Source organism: Trachypithecus francoisi, unplaced genomic scaffold, assembly GCF_009764315.1.
Source record: "Trachypithecus francoisi isolate TF-2019V2 unplaced genomic scaffold, Tfra_2.0 Lachesis_group4, whole genome shotgun sequence".
Lineage (NCBI taxonomy): Eukaryota > Metazoa > Chordata > Mammalia > Primates > Cercopithecidae > Trachypithecus > Trachypithecus francoisi.
The window spans coordinates 7,909,001-7,929,943 of record NW_022681469.1 but is presented as its reverse complement, the minus strand read 5'-3'; the positions used below and the strand labels follow the sequence as shown (position 1 = coordinate 7,929,943).

The following is a 20,943-nucleotide window of genomic DNA, read 5'->3' as shown; positions in this document are numbered from 1 at the left end:
TGTCAGATATGCTGTATAAGATTCTGAGATACCAGAGGTCACTTACTTGCCCAGCTGTGTCTACAAGTTGAAGATGATATTCTTGTCCATTTACTGTGATCAACTTTGTAAAAGCTACAGGGAAAAAGGGAATTAAACATTAGTTTTTAAAAATTAACTCTAAACCACTTAAAGTTTGAACAATGAAGCACAGAGTCCCTAGCAGTCTCAGAGAAAGGCCCCATGAAACAAAAAAGAACAACTCCCTGACTTGTACAGATTCTCCCCTACTTCCATTATTTAGCTAGGAAACACGGTGACTGGCTAAAATCAAGCTTGGTAAACCTTGATTCTTTTTCAAAGAGACAAAGTAGGCAACAATTTGTGTCCTATAATAGTAATTTCAATGCTCTGTGGCAAATCCTTCCTCTTGTGAAAAAGTGAAATATACTACGTAAAGTCTGACCTCTAGAATAAACCAAAACCACAAAAATTTTCCATTAATTTATAGGAAGTCTGGCATCAGAGCACAAAGAGCTAATATTAGTTGAAGTGCTAAGAACTTTTAGTACATAAGAAAAGTAACAGTTTTACTGACGGATAAAACAGCAATGAAACAGATGTTCTATGTTGAAGCCATTCTTCCCCCTTAAGCTTAAGGATCCAAGCAGTTTGCCACAGCTTCTTTTCCCTGACAAGGGAGGAAAGAAAAATCAGACTTGAATAAATTCCGGAAAAGTCAATTCAGAATTCAATTCAGAATTTGAGGGAGACAGACTTCAAGCAAGTATAGACAAAAGAGGAAAGAACTACTAACAGAAACAATGTAAAAATAACCACCTGGAACCCTGACAAGGAAGTGGAACAGATTTCTCTTGCATACCCGCCCCAGCTGTCCTGACTCACGATGAGTCCTCCAATCTCCTGACTGGCCGTCCTATATGACCAGAGCCAGGCTGCAGAATCTATCCCTCATACAACTGAGTGAGGTCCCACTCTGCCCACAGCAGAAAGGCAAAGCTGACACAGACAAATGGAAATTACGTGAGAAAACTCTAAGTAATAAGGAGGATTGATTGGAGATCTTATCTGAATTATATGAGTTCCACAGGGAAAGAAAAGATGGCCGAAAGACAAGCAATCATCACAGAGAACCGTATTAGCGTCACACTTTTCTAATACAAGCAGGGGTGCCAAAAGTCCGGTGAGTAAAGATTACAGACCACATGATGAAATCAATGGCCACACTATATTATGCTTACACCTTTTCTGGAAGTTATCACTTTTAGGAAACAGTTAAATCAGATGGAAACTGAATCGGAATATTTCAAGCTGAGGGGATACCCAATAAAACCTATTTCATCAATTCTAAGAAAGAATTCAGATTTGTTTTTACACCATATCCTCTCTGCTTGGGATGCATCCTATACCCCTGGAGCTTTCAGTCCTTGTCAGCCAGAGTGCAGTCACTATAGAGCTGTGTGAAAACCTTCAGTCAGATAAGATTGAAGTGTATTTCAGATTTGATGAGAAGTATGTAAGAAACACTGGTGAGCAATAAAACCAGTGACCTTCAATTAGAACTAAGTAACTGTGGTTATCAAGTATAATTATGATGACAAGGTTACTGAAAGGAAACATCATTCATTCATTCATTCATTCAATAACAATTTCTTGAGTGCGTATTATCACCAGTAGCACTGTTGTGGGTGCTTGGGATGCTGTAGTCTCTGATACTCTGTGAGCTTAGATCCCAGGGAAGGAAAGAGGAGACAGACACACATGTACCCTCCCACCCTGTCGGGGGTCTTTCCTGGGAGTGGAACATCCAGGCAGAGGTTAAACAGCAAGTGAAAAAAGCAAAAAAGTCAATGCAGCTAAAGCTGAGGGAGAATGGTAGGCAGCTAACTAGGATGGACAGGAGGCAGAAGGTCCTACAGAACTTGGGATTTTTACTCTGAATGTGAGGAGAAACCAAGGAAAGATCACTCTGGCTACACTGTAAATAACAAAAATGGTCCCAGAGATATTAGGCAGGAGCCCATGACATAGTGACCAGTGTCATGACTGTACAGACTATCACAATCTACAGGTGACACTGGCCTGGATTAGAGGTGCAGATATTCTGGAAGTATTTCAGAGGCAGAACCAAAAGGATTTTCTGATTGACTGGAGGTGGGATATAAGAAAATGAAGAATCAGGATGACTCCAAAGCTTTTTGTAAGTTGCCACTTACAGATACAGGAAAAACTAGGGGAAGAATACTAGGGATGGGAGAGGAAGGGAATTGAGAGTTGGGTTTTAGGGATGTTTTGGGATGCTTATTAAATACCAAGGGGAAATGCAGGCAGTTAAATAAAAAAGCCCAGGATGTAGTGGCTTATGCCTGTAATCCCACTTTGGGAGGCCCAGGTAGGAGGACGACTTGAGGCCTGGAGTTCAAGACCACCCTGGGCAACACAGTGAGACCCAATCTCCACAAAAAAGGAAAAACTGCTCCAGCGTGGTGGTTCACGCCTGTCGTCTTAGCTACCTGCAAGGCTGAGGCAAGATCATTTTAAGTCCAGGAATTCAATGTTCCCATAAGTATGATCATGCCACTGCACTCCTGCCTGAAGGACAGAGTGAAAGACCCTGTCATGTAAAATAAAATAAATTATAAAATAAAGCTCAGAGCTGGGGGGAGAGGTTGGGGCTGACAATACACACTGGTGAGTCAATAGCAAATTAAAGAGAGGGGAAGATCACTTGCGAGCAAGTGCAGAGGAAAGGCCTGAATCAGGGCACCCCATGTTGCCAAGTCAAAAAAAAATGCGGAAGATTCGGCCAAGAAGACTGTGAAAGTACTGGCTCAGCAGTGAGGTAAGAGAAAAAGGGTAGGAGATGTCATTGTATATAGTGTATAAAAGAAAAAAATTAATAAACATTGGCATCTATCTTTGCATGTAAAAAGAATGTAACTTGTCCTACTTGTAGCAGTAAAATGAAAAAGAAGACCTTCCATCTTGCGATCATAGGAAAACGGCCAGTTTTTGTTACTATAGAGAAAAAGGAGGTATGATAAGAGATAGGATAGACTAGGAAATAATTCCACCCTCTCTCACTTTAACCTCGTGTCCAAATGGAAAGCTGGCTTTCTTCTGACACCACTTTCCTTGAGCCTCTTCTCTCTGCCTCTTTGAATCACCAGAGAATCCCTTTCCAACCTAAACCCCTGAAATTCTCCTAAGTAGACTAATAGCTATTTACTAGTAAATGCCACTAACCAAGCTCATAGAGGTTTCTAAAATTTGGTGTTCACAAAGCAAGATTTGTGTCACTAAAGTGTGGTGAGGGCCGGGCGCGGTGGCTCAAGCCTGTCATCCCAGCACTTTGGGAGGCCGAGACGGGCGGATCACGAGGTCAGGAGATCGAGACCCTCCTGGCGAACACGGTGAAACCCCGTCTCTACTAAAAAAATACAAAAAACTAGCCGGGCGAGGTGGCGGGCGCCTGTAGTCCCAGCTACTCCGGAGGCTGAGGCAGGAGAATGGCGTGAACCCGGGAGGCGGAGCTTGCCGTGAGCTGAGATCCGGCCACTGCACTCCAGCCCCGGCGACAGAGCAAGACTCCGTCTCAAAAAAAATAAAAAATAAAAAAAAAAAAAAAATAAAGTGTGGTGAGGACTCTTCTTTCATACCCTACTGAGAAGTCCACACCCAGGACGCAGTGCCTTGAGAACGCTGCAACACCTAACTGCAATCTCCCAACTTGCTGAGAGGAAGGCGCTTATCATTCACCAACAGTGCTACCTGGAGATGGCAGAAGTTGGAAATTGCTGCTATATTTGCTTTTTAATTATAAACTACCACTAGCTTAATGTAATCCTATCAATTTAGTTTGTATTGAGTTGTTAGATTAACACTGCAGTAGATAATGAAATACATTTGCATAAGTAGTACTTCTGCTTTAAAATTTCCCCAAACTAGAAAATATGTGGTTTTATTGATATTGTTCTCCTACACCCCTACTATTAAAGATGACACAGTCCCAGAATTTTTGCTCTCACCATGACACTTCACTGAAATGTGTCACCACTGAGTGTTTGCTATAACAGCTTGTTCTAATATTATAAAGCATAAAATAACTACTAAATTATTTCCAGATCTACAGAGCAGTTTTTTAAAATCATAAAACCACCTACTTATTTATCTTGCTGGCAACAAGTTCATGATAACCTTTTCTTTTCTTTCCAATTCATTGTTATCACTGAACAATGAATGTTTTTCTACCAAATAATGGAAGAAATGGTGGACTAAGGGCTCCTGCCCTGTGTTAGGTTATCAAAAGTGTGGCAAGTAGAATATAATGTCTGAACATGCCTCACAAACTTTTAATGGATACATATTCATATTTATTTCTGCTTTTGCCTACAGATGTTAACAAGTACTCTGAATTCATTTTTGAGGTGAAGAAAAGTCTTCATTATTGAATTCTAAGATGAGAAAAATTTAAAATATGACCAAAGATGATGCTGATAGCCTCAAAAGAGTAGGGTCATATTACTCTGTTTCTGAGATAACATCAACTTACATAAGTTGGACTTTCTTCTGATCCATTACTAAGATAATGTATGTATGTATAGCTCCATGATACACAACTCCACGACTTTCCTTCCAACTCAATTTCTATTTTTGAGACCACATCTTGCTCTGCTACCCAGGCTGGAGTGCAGTGGCGTGATTACAGATCACTGCAGCCTCAAACTGCTGGGTTCAAGTGATCCACCTGTCTCAACTGAGACTACAGGCACACTCCATCATGCCCAGCTAATTCCAGTTCAGTATGAAATGGTATGAGGATACATACACAATTATCCACTTTTAGAGGCAGAGCTTACGAAGAAAACAATCTTCTATTGTTCTATTAATACAATTCCAAAATGAACCTTATTATTTCAAGGATCTAAAATCCTAAATTGCTATGTATAGCAAATATTAAAGTCTGAGATGATGATTTCCTTATGTTCTTATTCCAGTGGACAGAAAACCGAGCTTGTTCATCTAGCACTCACATTAATCTGCTCTTTCACACTTGCTTATCATGATATAATGAACAGCTAGACAAATCACAGGATGTAATCAGGACTCCTCCCTGCGGATAACCCAGAGGCTACTTTCAAATATAACACTTTGAAAGGTTACTTTCAAAAATATTCCCAGAGTTAGTTTATCAACCTATAGGTTTCCTTCTCTGCTACCAGTTCACTGAGACACAAAGGACAGCCAAATATTTTAAGTAAGGGGTGAGGAAACTTTTTCTGTAAAGGGCCAGATAGTACTAGTAAATATTTTAGGCTCTGTAGGCCACCTGGTCTCTGCTGTAACTATTCAACAACTCTGCCATTGTACACAATGTAAAGGACAACATGTAAAGGAACAAGCATGGCTGTGTATCAATAAAACTTTACAGATGTTAACACTGGAATTTCATACCATTTTCACATCAGACATTATTCTTCTTTGGACTTTTATATATTATGCCTAAATGTAAAAACCTTTCTTAGCTCTTGGTCTGTACAAAGACAGACAATGGGCAATGGGCCTTTCTGGCCTACAGGCTGTTGTTTGCCAAGCTCCTTACTTTAAGCCAAAGCATTCAAGTGATTCTCTTCTCTTGCAAGCCTCTGGCAGGCGAAATCTACCTCATGCATGATATGCCAACCAGGTGCTGATGAATCCCCATGTTTAAATCTACATGTTCCTGGTGACAAATCCTAGGTAAGTCCTGATCTCAAGAATCTGAGAAAACTAGCTTCAGGGCCCACCTGTGGTTCTAAGCCTGAAAAGACCAGCTTCCCTGTTTCAGATTCTCCTTAGCGATCCCTAGAATCAAGACCTGTCTCAAAGCTGGGCACAGTGTCGTATGCCTGTAGTTCCAGCTACTTGGGAGGCTGAGGTAACAGGATCACTTGAGTCCAGGATATTGAGTCCAGCCTGGGTAACACTGTGAGACCCATGTCTCTTTAAAAAAATTTAAAAAAATTGTCTCATGGTCCTAGAATCCATCAGGAATATGCTGAAACCACGTATTAAAATTGAACAAAGTAAAGGTCATAGCTGGTTCTCTCTTCCCTGCTTTTTTCTGCACATGGCCTAAAATGTCAACAGGCTTTTTGAGCCAACTTCTTTTTAATGCTGCAACTGCTCTAACCAATCCCAGAATAGTTCATTTCTCTTTCAAATCTTTCGGGCTGGAAAGAAGGGTATAGAGAAATGGGGGCGGGAGTATGGCTTCTGTAAGAATAAGGAACAGCGATCTGGAGTGTTTTGCATTCTTTCAAGTTTGGAATCCCTGGAAACTGCAATGGCTGGGAGGAAGGGGGTGTGGGGGAGAAGACTGTGCTCTCCACTCCTGTTTTTGAGCAGATTCTGGAATACGAAGATTCGAGTAATGGGCCAGATTCCTACTGACTTGAATTAACAATATCTAGATGGCAAGGCACGCAGACATGGAAGGAAAAATCTTTCAGGGTAAAGTAGGTAAATCTTTTGCAAGTTTTCTTTGACCCCAACTGGGAGACATACAGAATTTACCTCCTGCACTCAAAGCCTCCATGAATACACAATGGCTATTTTACACAAAAGAAGGCTTCTCAGTTTTTAAGTACTTGAAAACAATACTTACTGTTTTCTATGGTTGGATCGTAGGAGTCCACAAATTGGCCTTCAACAAATTGAATCGTCAATGAGGATTTCCCTATAAAGGAGAACAAGAGCTTAGTGTGTGTTGGCATATGAAGGTAAAAATTTCTAATTTTGCTGTTTCATTAAAAAACCACTAACAGATGAAGAAACTGAAGGTATTAGGGTCAGAAAACATTCCTTTAATTAGCATTTGGGCAATTTCAAAAAATGAAATAAATTTCATTAATTTGCTTTATATGAGGATATTATGCAATTAAGCTATTACAAAGTAAACTTGTCTGTGACATTAACAAATATTACTGACCAACAAGCACATCAGATATTCTGTTAAAGATAAACTAAAAGGTTTAAAGTAAGCTAATTTCCTCTAGTATCCTTGGAATCTTGCTATTTAATGTTAATATGAAAATTAAAATGATTAGTTTCGTTGTATTCTTTCATATATGACCATTAGAGGTGTTACCAAGTACAGCTTTTAAAAAGAGTAATACGGCCAGGTGCCATGGTTCATGCCTATAATCCCAGTACTTTGGGAGGCTGAGGCAGTTGGATCACCTGAGGTCAGGAGTTCGAGACCAGCCTGGCCAACATGGCGAAACTCCGTCTCTACTAAGAATAACAAAAATTAGCTGAGTGTGGTGGCGGGTGCCTGTAATCCCAGCTACTTGGGAGGCTGAGATAAGAGAATCACTTGAACCCAGAAGGCAGAGGCTGCAGCGGGGCAAGATCACACCACTGCACTGTAGCCTGGGCAACAGAGCAAGACCCCGTCTCGAAAAAAATAAATAAATAAAGAGTAATCTGAAAATATGTAACCTAAGTCTTTATCTTAAAAACTCCTTTGAAGCTAGAAATCCTATCTCATTCAGTATGAAAGGCCTAGCAGTATCTAGACAATTAAGAAATGTATGGATTTCACAAAATCGCCAATAACTGAACTTGTATGTTAATAAATCAACAACGAGAGCTTCTCACTCTTCCGTTACCTAAAATGTCTACTGGAGGACTTCAGAACAGGGTATGTGCCCTGTGAAGAAACCGCATGAGAGGCATAGTTCAGATGACTTTATCACCAGGAATGAGGAAGTGATCCCTCCCCAATTTCACCTCCAAACCCTTCCTTCTCTCTCACATCCTCGGAACATTATTACACACATGCTATATATGCCTGGCGTACTTAACTCCACCACAACAGGACGTGCAGTGAGAGTGAAAGAGAGGCATGGTAACACCTGTCTTACACTTCTGGGTTTAATTTCCACTTGTTTCTCCTCCAAACTATGGATAGGTATAGTTGCACAACGTTTTCACACCAAAGGCATTCCTCAAAATTTAAATTATTAAAAAGTTGGCTTAACAGTAGTGGTTGCTGGCCAGGTGCGGTGGCTCATGCCTGTAATTCCAGCACTTTGGGAGGCTGAGGCGGGTGGATCACCTGAGGTCAGGAGTTCAAGACCAGCCTGGCCAACATGGTTGGCCCTGTCTCTACTAAAAATACAAAAAAAGTTAGCCAAACGTGGTGATCGGCACCTGCAATCCCAGCTACTCAGGAGGCTGAGGCAAGAAGATAGCCTGAACCCAGGAGGCGGTCGTTGCAGTGAGCCGAGACGGCGCCACTGCACTCCAGTCTGGGCAATCAGTGAGACTGTCTTATTAAAAAAAAAAAAGTAGGGGTTGCTGGGAAGGAAAGGCCACGAGTTGGCAGACCTATTTACTCCTTATCAGCGGCCCAATACACAGTTTGAAATGTCTCTAGAATTACTAAAACCTGAAATTATTCTCTACAAAGCAACCTACATGACCATTTGAAAATCAAATGCTACTTCTCTGCTTCCAATCCTCATTGCAATTAGCATCAATTCCCAACTTCTAACCATGGCCCACAAATACCAGGCCATCCCTGCTCTGGCTACCACTCTGACCTTTTCTGCCAACAGCCCCCAACAACCCATCCTGAGGCTCCAGTCACATCCCTTCTGCTCCTGGAGTTCCTGCCCGCCTTGGCCCCTTTATTCTAGCAATGCCCATCCCCCCATCTCTGAATATATGACTCATCTTTGTCATTCTGATCTGAGCTCAAATGTTAGTTCCACAGAGAAACCTTCAAGACTACCCTAAGGTAGTACCCATGCCTTAAAAGTCATTCTCAGAGCTACTGTTTTATTAAGTTATTTGAAATTATCTTCATGTAGTGAACACTCTACTGAAGGCAGCACAGGGCCAGCTGACACACTGTAAACATTGAGGTTTCTGAACAAATGAATGAAATTAAAGCGTAGACCTCCAAATGTTACTCTTAGCCATTCAGATACTACAAAAGATCTCTATTTTATACAAATGAAGTAGAAAACACAGTTCATCAGAAATTAAGAAACAATTCAACTAGTATTTATTGATACCCAAGCACAGGACTGCCTGTGATACAGGAAAACAATAGTTCAAGAATTCCACAAATTTAAATTGAATTGTGTTGAAAAGAAACCATGTTATATATGCTAGCCTGTAAAGGAGAATTTAACTCAAAATATAGCAGAACTACTTCAGGTAATAAAAACAGCAAGGGGAAAACTCCTCTCTTACGCTATTGAAACTGAAAAATTAGGAGTAAAAAAATTGTTATTTACACTGAATGCTACTGCTTAAAGAAATGAAACTTAATTAGAAAGAAAGAAGACAAAAAACTTCTTAAGAGCTTTTGCAGGGTACTTCTAAAGACTCTGGTGGGCTTTTTATACCCTTATGTGGGTAGGATAAGGGTTTGTGGGGTTTTTGTTTGGCTTACAAATGGAAAGGAAAGAAAGCAGATCATTTTCTCCCTAAAGATACGGGCAAGAGTTACAAAGAAAAAAGGAAATAATAGAATTTAAAAGACTTTTGCAACATTTTGTGTAGCAGAACTGGACTAAAAATAGTGAAAGAGGAGCTAAGTATGATACATGGGACACTGGGCAACTGGGAGCCCACGGATCAGACAGTCCTCTGAACTGGCACTGGTCAAGTCTCAACAACCTGACTTGCAGGAGTGAAGGGATGCGGAGAAGAGTCTCAGGAGTTTCCCATGAAATTTAGGACGCCACATTTGAACAGAAAAGAAAGTTACACACATTAAGCAAGACAGCATGAGATCAAGTGCAAACATGTAGTGAGAGAAGAGCTCCTCATTTGTATCACAATGGCATATACTATTTGACAGGCTAAATTAACATTTCGGTTGAAAACTAAGTAATCATTCTGGTAACAGACAATGTAGTCTAACCAAAATCACATCGCAGGTTGACAGCCAACTGTTGTTTTCATGAATAGTAAATTGGGATACCAGAATTTAAAACTTATTTCTCCAGGGTGGAAACTGGATTCTCAATCAGACTGGCCCTGGGAGAAAGGTATTGTTCATTAGCAGAAGTGGCACTGAAGAAAAATGACGTTTCCCTTGGGTCTCTCCTCTCTGGGGCTTTCCTGCTAGGGTGAGGTCATTAATTATTTAAATAATCCAGAAGGGATAGGAAGGTTATGTTTGCTAACATGCTGTTTTCTGCCATTTCCATTGAAAGTGCTATTATTAGATAATTAGTGTTGAAATCTTGACAAGTCAGCATTAAATGCTAATGAATCTTCATAAATAAACCCCATCGCTCATTTTCAAGTGTTCTCAGTTCTAGTTACAATTTCTGGCTTTAAGGAGTGTCTTCTGGAGACACAGTTCACATCTTTTGGTTAGGATTTTCATGTAGTCTGCTTGCAGCCACAAAAAGGCATTTGTGATCTCTACTGTGATTATCTTTAACCTTTTTCTCTCAATAACTTCATATATTTACTCTGGCTTTTGTCCTTAGCAAATTCAGGTCTGGAAACACTGTTCCTTGCTGAAGATAATCTCACACTCCAGATCAACTCTTCGGAAAAATGTTACATGAAAACTATGTAGGAGTGATCCCAAATAAATGGAGGAGTAGCCCATACCCAGACATGTGTTTATCCTCAAACACACACCACTCATTTCATGACATAAATTACTACAAATGCTTTAAAAGGCAGTATCTCAATTCCCACAATTAACTGTCAAATACTCTTCCTCCAAACCAAAACCCACCTTAACTTTTAAAAATAAAAATTATTTTAAAAAATTATTCTGAGCTTTCATCGGGGAATAGCATCGCATTATTTTTTTTCCAATGATAAAATGGCACAGTGAGTTTTTCACCTGGTATTTTCACTACGGAAGGTGTACGTACTTTCAGAGGTGTTGACTCAACCTTATACCTCGTGATTATTGCAAAACAGGCACTGTTTACAGAATTATTTTAAGTTTTCAGATTAATATTGACTTTGTTATCATGATTATTCTCCTAAAAAATAACTTATTAGCCAGGTGTGGTGGCTCATGCCTGTAATCCCAGCACTTTGGGAGGCCGAGGCGGGTGGACTGTTTGACCCCAGGAGTTTGAGACCAGTCTGAACAACATGGTAAAACCGTATCTCTACAAAAAAATATAAAAACTAGCTGAGTGTGGTGATGTGTGCATATAGTTCTCAGTTACTCAAGAAGGTGATGTAGGAGGATCGCTGGAGTCCAAGGGTTGAGGCTGTGTGCGTGAGGGTGCCACTGCCCTCCAGCCACGGTCTGTCCCCCCTCCCACCGACTCCCTACAAGCCCAGCATTTTCCCAGTTTATACATTGCTTGTTCATTGGGATATGATGGGGAAAACCAGATATTAACTAGTCTATCAAGGTATTCTGCAGAAGGGGGAGTCCATTAGAACCAATGTAATGTATCCAGGACACAACCCATTCCAGGGCTGCTTTCATCACCTCAAATTCATAACATAACTTTAAGAGGCTTTGATGACCATGGACACAAGCTAACAGCTTAGCCTGAAAGCCCACCGGCCTTTGCACCAGTAATCCTCTCCATGCCACTTCAGCAACCCACCTCCTGAGCATACCAAGAAGTGCCTGGTCACCACCCAGACTGCTGTTCCTCTGGCACCTGCCCTTCTTCCCACCTATCAATCAATACACAGGACCATGTATTCCCCAGTGGTCTCCCTTTCTGATTCTCATCATCTAATCCAAACCATCTCTACTAGCAATGTTTTCAAATCAGTGGTGTGGCCTAACTAGTCATGAAGTCAATACACTGTGCCATGCATACCCACACTATTTTTTTAAGAAATAGGAATGCCAGCATGGACTACAAACAAGAAAGGTGTTATGAACCTTCTATCTCAGTTATACACACATTTATTACTGGATCACAGTGTAAAATGTGTTTCTTACTAAGGTGGCTGCAGACAAAAATTTTAGAAATATACTAAATCATCACCTTGAATCTCCAATCTCCACCAGGTTTCTTTCTTCCCTATACAGTATAAGCCCCAAGACAAATCGTCCACTGCTCTTTTCTAAGAAGTCTCCAATTTTCCTTCTGTAGGGCCCTTCAATGAACATACATTTTTTTTTTTTTTTTTTTTTTTGAGATGGAGTCTCGCTCTGTCACCGAGGCTGGAGTGCAGTGGTGCAATTTTGGCTTACTGCAAGCTCCGCCTCCCAGGTTCACACCATTCCCCTGCCTCAGCCTCCCAAGTAGCTGAGACTACAGGCGCCTGCCACCACACCCAGCTAATTTTTTTTTTTTGTATTTTTAGTAGAGACGGGGTTTCACCGTGTTAGCCAGGATGGTCTCGATCTCCTGGCTTCGTGATCTGCCCGCCTCAGCCTCCCAAAGTGCCGGGATTACAGGCTTGAGCCACCACACCCGGCCACAAACCTCTATGATTTTAATCTAATCAATTGCCTTTGTAAGCCTGTTGAGCTCAGCTACAGAAAATTCCAAAACCGCGTGGGTTGGTGACCCTTAGCAAGCTAAGGTCTATCCCTCCACGTCCCGTTGCATTAGAATCCCGAGTGGCTTCTTCCTTGCCTCCAACAGCAGTAATTCTTTCTCAAAGTGTGGGCCCAGCAGCTTAGAACTACATGGTAACCTGTAAGAAATTATTGAGCCCCACTCAAACCTACTGGATGGGCAACTCCAGAATGGAAGTATGAACAAGCCCCCTAGGTGATTCAGCTGTGCAGCTCTGATTGTCTCCAGGGTGTTCCCTAATCCTCCAGCTCCTACCAGCAACTCAGCTCATAATCAATTAAAGGACACCTACTATGGGCCAGGCACTGAGGATATGCTATGACTTCTGAGCTATGAGGAAGGCACTCTCAATGTCCCAATTGCTGCTATCCTCTACTCACCCAGTGTCCTAGCCTTGGTGTATACGCATCAAACACAGTGACTGGAGCCCCTGAGCTGGGCACATAGCCCTGTCTGCCTTACACAGTCTGACGTTTTCACCGGAGGAAGAGTTAGCCACCCTCCCCTTCCACAAAAGTTGTTCTATCCCCTTGTTCTCTAGATCCCACACTCCCTCCTTGTCTCCTCTGAACCTTCCTCCTTATAAACACATTTTTAGTTTACCTCATTCCATGTGGCTTGTTATAATGGTATCTCTGAAATATTTAAATAGATTTAAAAATCCAAGGGGGCATATTGATTAGGCTCCTCTTTGCTCTCAGTGTTACAGGGAACTCTTGCTGGATGCTGCCGTCGTCGGGTGCCACACACTCGACCATGAAGATGAATGTACCTTACAGAAAACGATCTCAGCCACTTACAGCTCCATTTTACTCACCCCAAATTAAATGTGCCCATGGGGATACACCTGTGCGCCCTGTAGAACTCTAATAACACCCCCGACAAAAGGTGTGTAGGTCCTGGCTTGAGAAGCCTTCAAGGAGAAGGTCAGGTAAATAGAGGTTTAAGTACTGGAGGCAATTAAGGAAGAGAAGCAGCTCTCCAACTTTAGGAGAAACATCAATGAAAGAAATCAAACATCAATGAAACCTGCAGAATAGAACTCAATGAATACCACTGAATTGAATGGATACAGTAATTGTAATCTCAGCAATTTTGGAGGCTGGGCTGAGGCTGGCAGATTGCTTGGGCCTAGGAATTCAAGACCAGCCTGGGCAACACAGTGAGACCCCCCGTCTCTATAAAAAAATACGAAAAAATTTGCAGGGCGTGGTAGTGCATGCCTATGCTCCCAGGTACTTGGGAGGACCACTCGAGGCCGGGAGGTCGAGGCTGTGCTCCAGGCTGGGTGACAGAGTGAGACCCTCTCTTAAAAAGATACAATTGAAAAGCTACTGGCCAGAGGCAAGAGGCATTGCGCTGTGACTTCTGGACGTCTACCTCACTACTGACTAAATGATGACATTCCCACAGAACAGCTATTAGGTTTCTTCCCTCCAGCTCGGTTATACATTTACTTAAACCTCTACCTAGTTTCATCAGTTACAAACAGAATCCCTTTTGTAGAACAAGAAGATTAACTCTCCAATTGTCCCTTCTCCCAGTTCTACCTCCTAACAGCTGTATTTTTACGGTTCCAAGCATGGCAATATTCCATTCCATTCCATTCTGAATCCCAAGTTTTCAAAGCTCTGACTACGGATTAATTCATTCATTTACTCAAGTATCTGTTAAACAGCTACTAAGTACGAGGCACAATTCTAAGCATGGGAACACACTGGTGAATAGACAAACCCCTTCCTCAGTATATAAATTCTAATGGGGAGAAACATATTAAAAATAAATACAATAGGCCAGACACAGTGGCTCATGCCTGTAATCCTAGCACTTTGGGAGGCCAAGGTGGGCGGATTGATTGAGCTCAGGAGTTTCAGACCAGCTGGCGAAACCCCGTCTCTACTAAAAATACAAAAAATTAGCTGGGCGTAGTGGCACGAGCCTGTAACCCCAACTACTAGGGAGGCTGAGGCACAAGAATCACTTGAACCTGGGAGGTGGAGGTTGCAGCGAGCCGAGATTGTGCCACTGCACTCCAGCCTGGGCGACAAGAGTGAAAAGGGAGGGAGGGAGGGAAGGAAAGAAGGAAGGAAGAGAGGGAGGGAGGGAGAGAGGGAGGGAGGGGAAAAGAAAAGAAAGAAGAAGACAGTGGGTAAAGGTTTAGGATTTATTTACTTACTTATTTATTTATTTATTTATTTATTTATTTATTTTTTGAGACGGAGTCTCGCTGTGTCGCCCAGGCTGGAGTGCAGTGGCGCGATCTCGGCTCACTGCAAGCTCCGCCTCCTGAGTTCCTGCCATTCTCCCGCCTCAGCCTCCGAGTAGCTGGGACTACAGGCGCCCACCACCTCGCCCGGCTAGTTTTTTGTATTTTTAGTAGAGACGGGGTTTCACTGTGTTAGCCAGGAGGGTCTCGATCTCCTGACCTCGTGATCCACCCGCCTCGGCCTCCCAAAGTGCTGGGATTACAGGCTTGAGCCACCGCGCCCGGCCAGGTTTAGGATTTAAACTCAAGATTGTGGTGTGAATCCTAACTGTGTCTTGAAGTTAAGCGCTCTGGGCCTCAAAATCCCTCTGTATCATAATGATTACATGAAACCACAGATATAAAGCACAGTACCTGGTACCCACCACATACATATTCAGTAAACAGTTATTCAATTCTGTACCACAATCCCATCGTCAATCAAGCTTTTCCCAAATTATGATCAACACCTTGAATCCACAAACACCAACTTAAGTCCTACTCCACGTGTAATTGTGGAAGAGTCAGTATAAAATACCTGATTGAAACCTAAAAGGAACCTGTAGTCTCAACAGGGAGAAAGGTACTACTAATTGTGAAAATCAAATATTACCCTCCTCCACCTTAGAAATGTCTTTTGTTTGGAGACAGGGTCTCCCTTGGTTGCCCAGGCTGGAGTGCAGTAGTGCAATCAGAGCTCACTGTAGCCTCCAACTTCTGGGCTGAAGGGATCCTCTTGTCTTAGCCTCCCAAGTAGCTGGGACTACCGGGGTGTTCCTACCAGGCCCAGTGAGTTTTTTTTTTGTAGAGACAGGGTCTCACCATGCTGCCATGCTGGTCTTGAACACCTGGGCTCAAGCGGTCCACAAAGTGCTGAGATTATGGGTGCGAAACCACTGTGCCTGGCCTGAAAAAGTCTTTAAAAAAATGCTCAAGATTTTCTTTCAAAAGCCACTAAGGGTTTTCCAGTCAGAAGACTGATATGAGAAGATGAAACACTAGGAAGATGAGAATGCGATTCTGAAAAATGGACTAGAAATAAAAACTGGACTTTTTTTTTAGTCCACTTCAATATAGGTACTTATTACAAACCAACAAAAAAGGGAAAAATTAATCTCTTAGAAAAAAATAAGAACATCTTAAGAAGAAACAAAGTATATATCTGGTTTCAAGACTTACTAGGAGTCTAAAGTAATTAAGACAGTGTGGTACTGGCATAAGGACAGACACAGATTAATGGAAGAAAATGCACACTCCCAAAATAGATCCATACATATGTATGATCAATTGATTTCCAACAAAGAACGGTCTTTTTCAACAAATGGTGCTGAAACAACTGGGTGTCAGTATCAGAAAAAACAAAAGAGAGGCCGCGGCAGCAGCTCATGGCTGTAATCCCCACACTTTGGAGCCGAGGTGAGAAGACAGCTTGAGGTCAGGAGTTTGAGACAAGCCTGGGCAACACAGCAAGACCAGTCTCTACAAAAAAATTTTAAAATAAAAATAGAAGAGAGAGAAGCTCGGCTTGTATCCTATAAAATGTATAGGATCCAAAATTGATCATAATGCTTGAGCCCAGGATTCAAGACCTGCCTGGGTAACATAGCGAAATCTCACCTCTACAGAAAATCAAACAATGAGCCAGGTGTGGTGGTGCGCTCCTGGGGTACCAGCTACCGAGGAGGATGACGTGGAAGGATCATTTGAGCCTGCCAGGTTGAGGCTGCAGCAAGCTGTGATTGTGCCACTACACTCCAGCCTGGGTGACGGAACAAGACCCTGTCTCCAAAATCAAAAAGATCATAGACCTAAATGTAAAAACTATGAAACTTCTAGGAGAAGCAATGGAAAAAAATCTTTGCAACCTTGAGTTGGGTGAAGATTCTTAGGTATAAAATCAAAAGTACAATCCATAAAAGAAAAAAATAACATCTTGGACTTGATCAAAATTAAAAACTGTACTAAGAGCCTTGTTAAGGGAATGAAAAGACAGGCCAGACTGGGAGAATATATGTGCAAAGGACCCACAAGCAGAATACACTTAACTCTCATGACTCAACAACAATCCGATGAAGAAACTGAGCAAAAGATCTGAACACTTTAACAAAGAAAATATTCAAGTGGTAAAGCACATTAAAGATGCTTTTAACATCATTATCCATTAGGGAAATGTAAATTAAAAATTACAATGAGACCTACACACCTAATTAAAATGGCTAAAATAAAAAATACTGGCCATCCCAGTGGTTGCTAGGACGTGGATCAACCTATACGCTCACCCACTGCCTGTGGGAATGCAAAATAGTGCAATTTGGCAAGTTCAGCAGCTTCTGAAAAGCTTAACCTACACTTACCATATGACTCAGCAATCTCATTCCTAGGTATTTATGGAAGACAAACGAAAATTTATGGTCAACACAAAAACCTGTATTTGCATGTTTATACTGGCTTTACTAATAATTGCCCCGAAGTTGAAACAAACCAAATGTCCTAAATTATGTTAAACCCACCCCGCAGCCTTTTGCTCCGCCCCTGGCGGAAGAAGTGCCCCATGTGAGAGCACCGCAACATATGCAGCTGTCTGGTCAGAGGGAGCCGGTGTCGTACCAGCCGCTGCTGCCCAGGACTGGGCCCTTAGGGAGGAGGAGGTGAGAAGATGGTGGACGACTCCAGTGCTGTGGACAGGAAGGTGGAGATCTGGAAGATCAAGAAGCTCATTAAGAGCTTGGAGGCGGGCTGGGCGTGGTGGCTCACGCCTGCAATCCCAGCACTTTCAGGGGCCGAGGCCTGCGGATCACCTGTGGTCAGGAGTTCAAGACCCATCTGGCCAATATGGTGAAACCCCGTCTCTACTAAAAATACAAAAATTAGCTGGGCGTGGTGGCAGGCGCCTGTAGCCTCAGCTACTCCGGAGGCTGAGGCAGAAGAATCTCGTGAACCTGGGAGGCAGATGCGGCAGTGAGGCGAGATCATGCCCCTGCACTCCAGCCTGGGCAACACAACAGTCTCAAAAAAAAAAAAAAAAAAAAAGAGCTTGAAGGCGGCCTGCAGCAACGGCACCAGCGTGATATCATTGATCATTCCTCCCAAAGACCAGATTTCACCAGTGGCAAAAATGTTAGCAGATGAGTTTGGAACTGCATCTAACATTAAGGCAGGAATAAACCGCCATTGAGTCCTGGGAGCCATTACATCTATACAACAAAGGCTCAAACTGTATAACAAAGTACCTCCAGATGGTCTGGTTGTTTACTGTGGAACAACTGTAACGGAAGAAGGAAAGGAAAAAAAAGGAAGTCAACATTGACTTTGAATCTTTCAAACAATTAATATGTCATTGTATTTGTGTGACCACAAATTCCATACTGGGGCTCTTACAGCACTACTTTCAGACGACAGCAAGTTTGGATTCGTTGTAATAGATGCAAGTTGTGCACTTTTTGGCACACTCCAAGGAAACATTAAGAGAAGTCCTGCACAAATTCACTGTGGATCTCCCAAAGAAACACAGTAGAGGAGGCCAGTTAGCCTTGCGTTTTGCCCGTTTAAAAATGGAAAAGCGACATAACCATGTTCAGAAAGTAGCGGAGACTGCTGTGCAGCTGTTTATTTCTGGGGACAAAGTCAATGTGGCTGGTCTAGTTTTAGCTGGATCCGCTGACTTTGAACTAAGTCAATCTGTTATGTTTGATCAGAGGTTACAACAGAAAGTTTTAAAATTAGTTGTTATAGCCTATGGTGGTGAAAAAGGATTCAACCAAGCTACTGAGTTATCTACTGAAGTCCTCTCCAAAGTGAAATTCATTCAAGAGAAGAAATCAACAGAATGATACTTTGATGAAATCACCCAGGACACGCCCAAGTACTGTTTTGGCGTTGAAGATTAACACTAAAGGCTTTGGAAATGGGAGCTGTAGAAATTCTAATGGTCTATGAAAATCTGGATATAATGACATATGTTCTTCACTGCCAAGGCACAGAAGAGAAAATTCTCTACCTCCAGACCAAGAAAAGGATAAATCTCATTTCACAGACAAAGAGACTGGACAGGAACATGAACTTATCGAGAGCACGCCCCTGTTGGAATGGTTTGCTAACAACTATAAAAAATTTGCAGCTACATTGGAAATTGTCACAGATAAAACGCAAGAAGGGTCTTGGTTTGTGAAAGGATCTGGTGGAACTGGAGGTATCCTGCGGTACAGAGCAGACTTCCAGGGAATGGAATACCAAGGAGGAGACAATGAATTTTTTGACCTTGATGATTACTAGGTAGTTGACATGGGTCCAGCAAAATGTGCCTCACCCTCCAGCATCCAACCCAAGGAACATACCCATGGTGGAATCCAAACAGATCCCTGCCTTACAACTGGAACATTTCCAGGGCTTTATCCATGAGCACTGGTTATTGAAAAGACAACCGAGACAAAACCAGACCCAGTGCTACACTTTGGTCTGTCATGGTGTCAGCGCAGCAGCCTACAACTAAGTTCCTAAATGCCACTTTGGTCTAATTTAAAAAAGAATCCCAGTTTTTACTTTTACTTGATGGTGAAATTGGTTGCTCTTGTACTTTATGAAAAAAAAATAATTTTTTAACCTTCATATATAGAAGTAAAAATACTTTAACTGCTGTAAACCTTCAAAAGTTAATAGAAGTGAGATCATACTGGCTTATTTTGATTGGAGAAAAATTAAATTGCTGCATTTTGCAGTGACCCATTTAAATGGCATTCCCAGCTTAGACTGTGTAAGAAATATATGTGGTGAAATGTTGGAACCATTTCTCTCTTGGTCTATTTAATGTTGAAAGGATGAGCTAACAGGAGGCAATTTCAACTTCACTCCCTCACGCTACCCTGTCATCCTCCAGACTGGCAGTTTTCAAGGATGCAAACTGCATTGCAAAATCAAACTGACTCATGAAGCATTAGAGCCAGTGCACTGTTTACTTCCATCTGTTTGCTGACACATTTGTGCCCGGCGCTTGGGAGTCCTTTGTATCAACGTTCTGACAAGGGTCCCTATAACCTTAACCTACTCAAAACCAGTTTGGGTTGGATATGTTGGGGCTTCTGTGCTATCGCTGGGATTGGGGGAAATAAAACATGCAATTTAAGTGGGGGGGAAAAATTCACCATACAGGCATCCCTTGGTATACAAGGGGGACTGGTTCCAGGATGCTTGAGTATACCAATATCCGAATGTGATGAAGTCCTGCTTTTCACCCTGCAGAACCTGCATATGTGAAAAGTCGGCCCTCCATACATGTGGGCTTTGCATCTATGGAATACTATATTTTCCATCTGCATTTGGTTGAGGAAAAAAAAATCCTGCCTATAAGTGGACCTATGCAGTTCAAACTGTGTTGATTAAGGGTCAACTGTCCTACTAAGCAATACAAAGGAATTAAATAATGGTATGTGTACACATGAATAAATCTCAAATGTGTTGTGCTAAGTAGCCAGATGCAAAAAGTTGCATAATATATGGTTCCATTTATTGGGCATTCTGATAAAGACAAAACTGTAGGACAGAAAACACAAAGGGCTAACTAGAAACAGGCACAGGACGCTTTTTGGATTGATGGATTGTTCTACAGCCTGACTGTGGATGTAGATGACTGCAGACTTCCTAAAACCTGTTGAGTGCTACATGAAAAAGAAGAAATTTTCTCAAAGTTTTAAATTTTATTTTTCCTTTCTTTTTATGGGTGTGGGACCTCAAGTTTTTTTGTTTTTTGTTTTTTTTTAATCTTCACCCTTACCTCATACATAAAAACTAACTAGAAATGGATCAGAGACCTAAACATAAAAGCTAAAACTAGAAAAATTCTAGAAGAAAATATGGAAACAAAAAACAAACAAAAAAAACTTTATCTCAAGTCCAATAGAGCTTAAAGGTGAAAACAAAAAAAAAAAACAACTTTATGATCTTCAGGAAGACAGATTCCTGACACGATACAAATAAACAAAAAACCAAAAAAACGATGAACCAAGTTTCATCAAACTTACAAACTTCCTCTGTTCTCTGAAACACAGGAACAACAAAAAAGTCACACTAGGAGAAAACATTATATATACATCTGAAAAAGGACTTTTATCCAGAATATATAATTCAGTAAGAAGAATCTGATAATCTAGGCAAAAGACTTGAACAGACACTTCA

At 41.7% G+C, this 20,943-nt stretch overlaps 1 protein-coding gene and 1 pseudogene across 1 annotated transcript in view; one reads left to right on the top strand and one right to left on the bottom strand.

The window, feature by feature from the left end:
• RHEB (Ras homolog, mTORC1 binding) overlaps positions 1–20,943 on the bottom strand; it is a 53,533-nt gene that overhangs the window by 17,523 nt on the left and 15,067 nt on the right. The window contains exons 2-3 of the mRNA XM_033194620.1: positions 6,647–6,718; positions 47–114 (exon numbers count right to left, since the gene is read on the bottom strand). Of these exons, the coding sequence (XP_033050511.1) occupies positions 47–114; positions 6,647–6,718 (140 nt within the window). The remainder of the gene's footprint in view (positions 1–46; positions 115–6,646; positions 6,719–20,943) is intronic.
• LOC117073573 lies at positions 17,432–19,047 on the top strand (annotated as a pseudogene).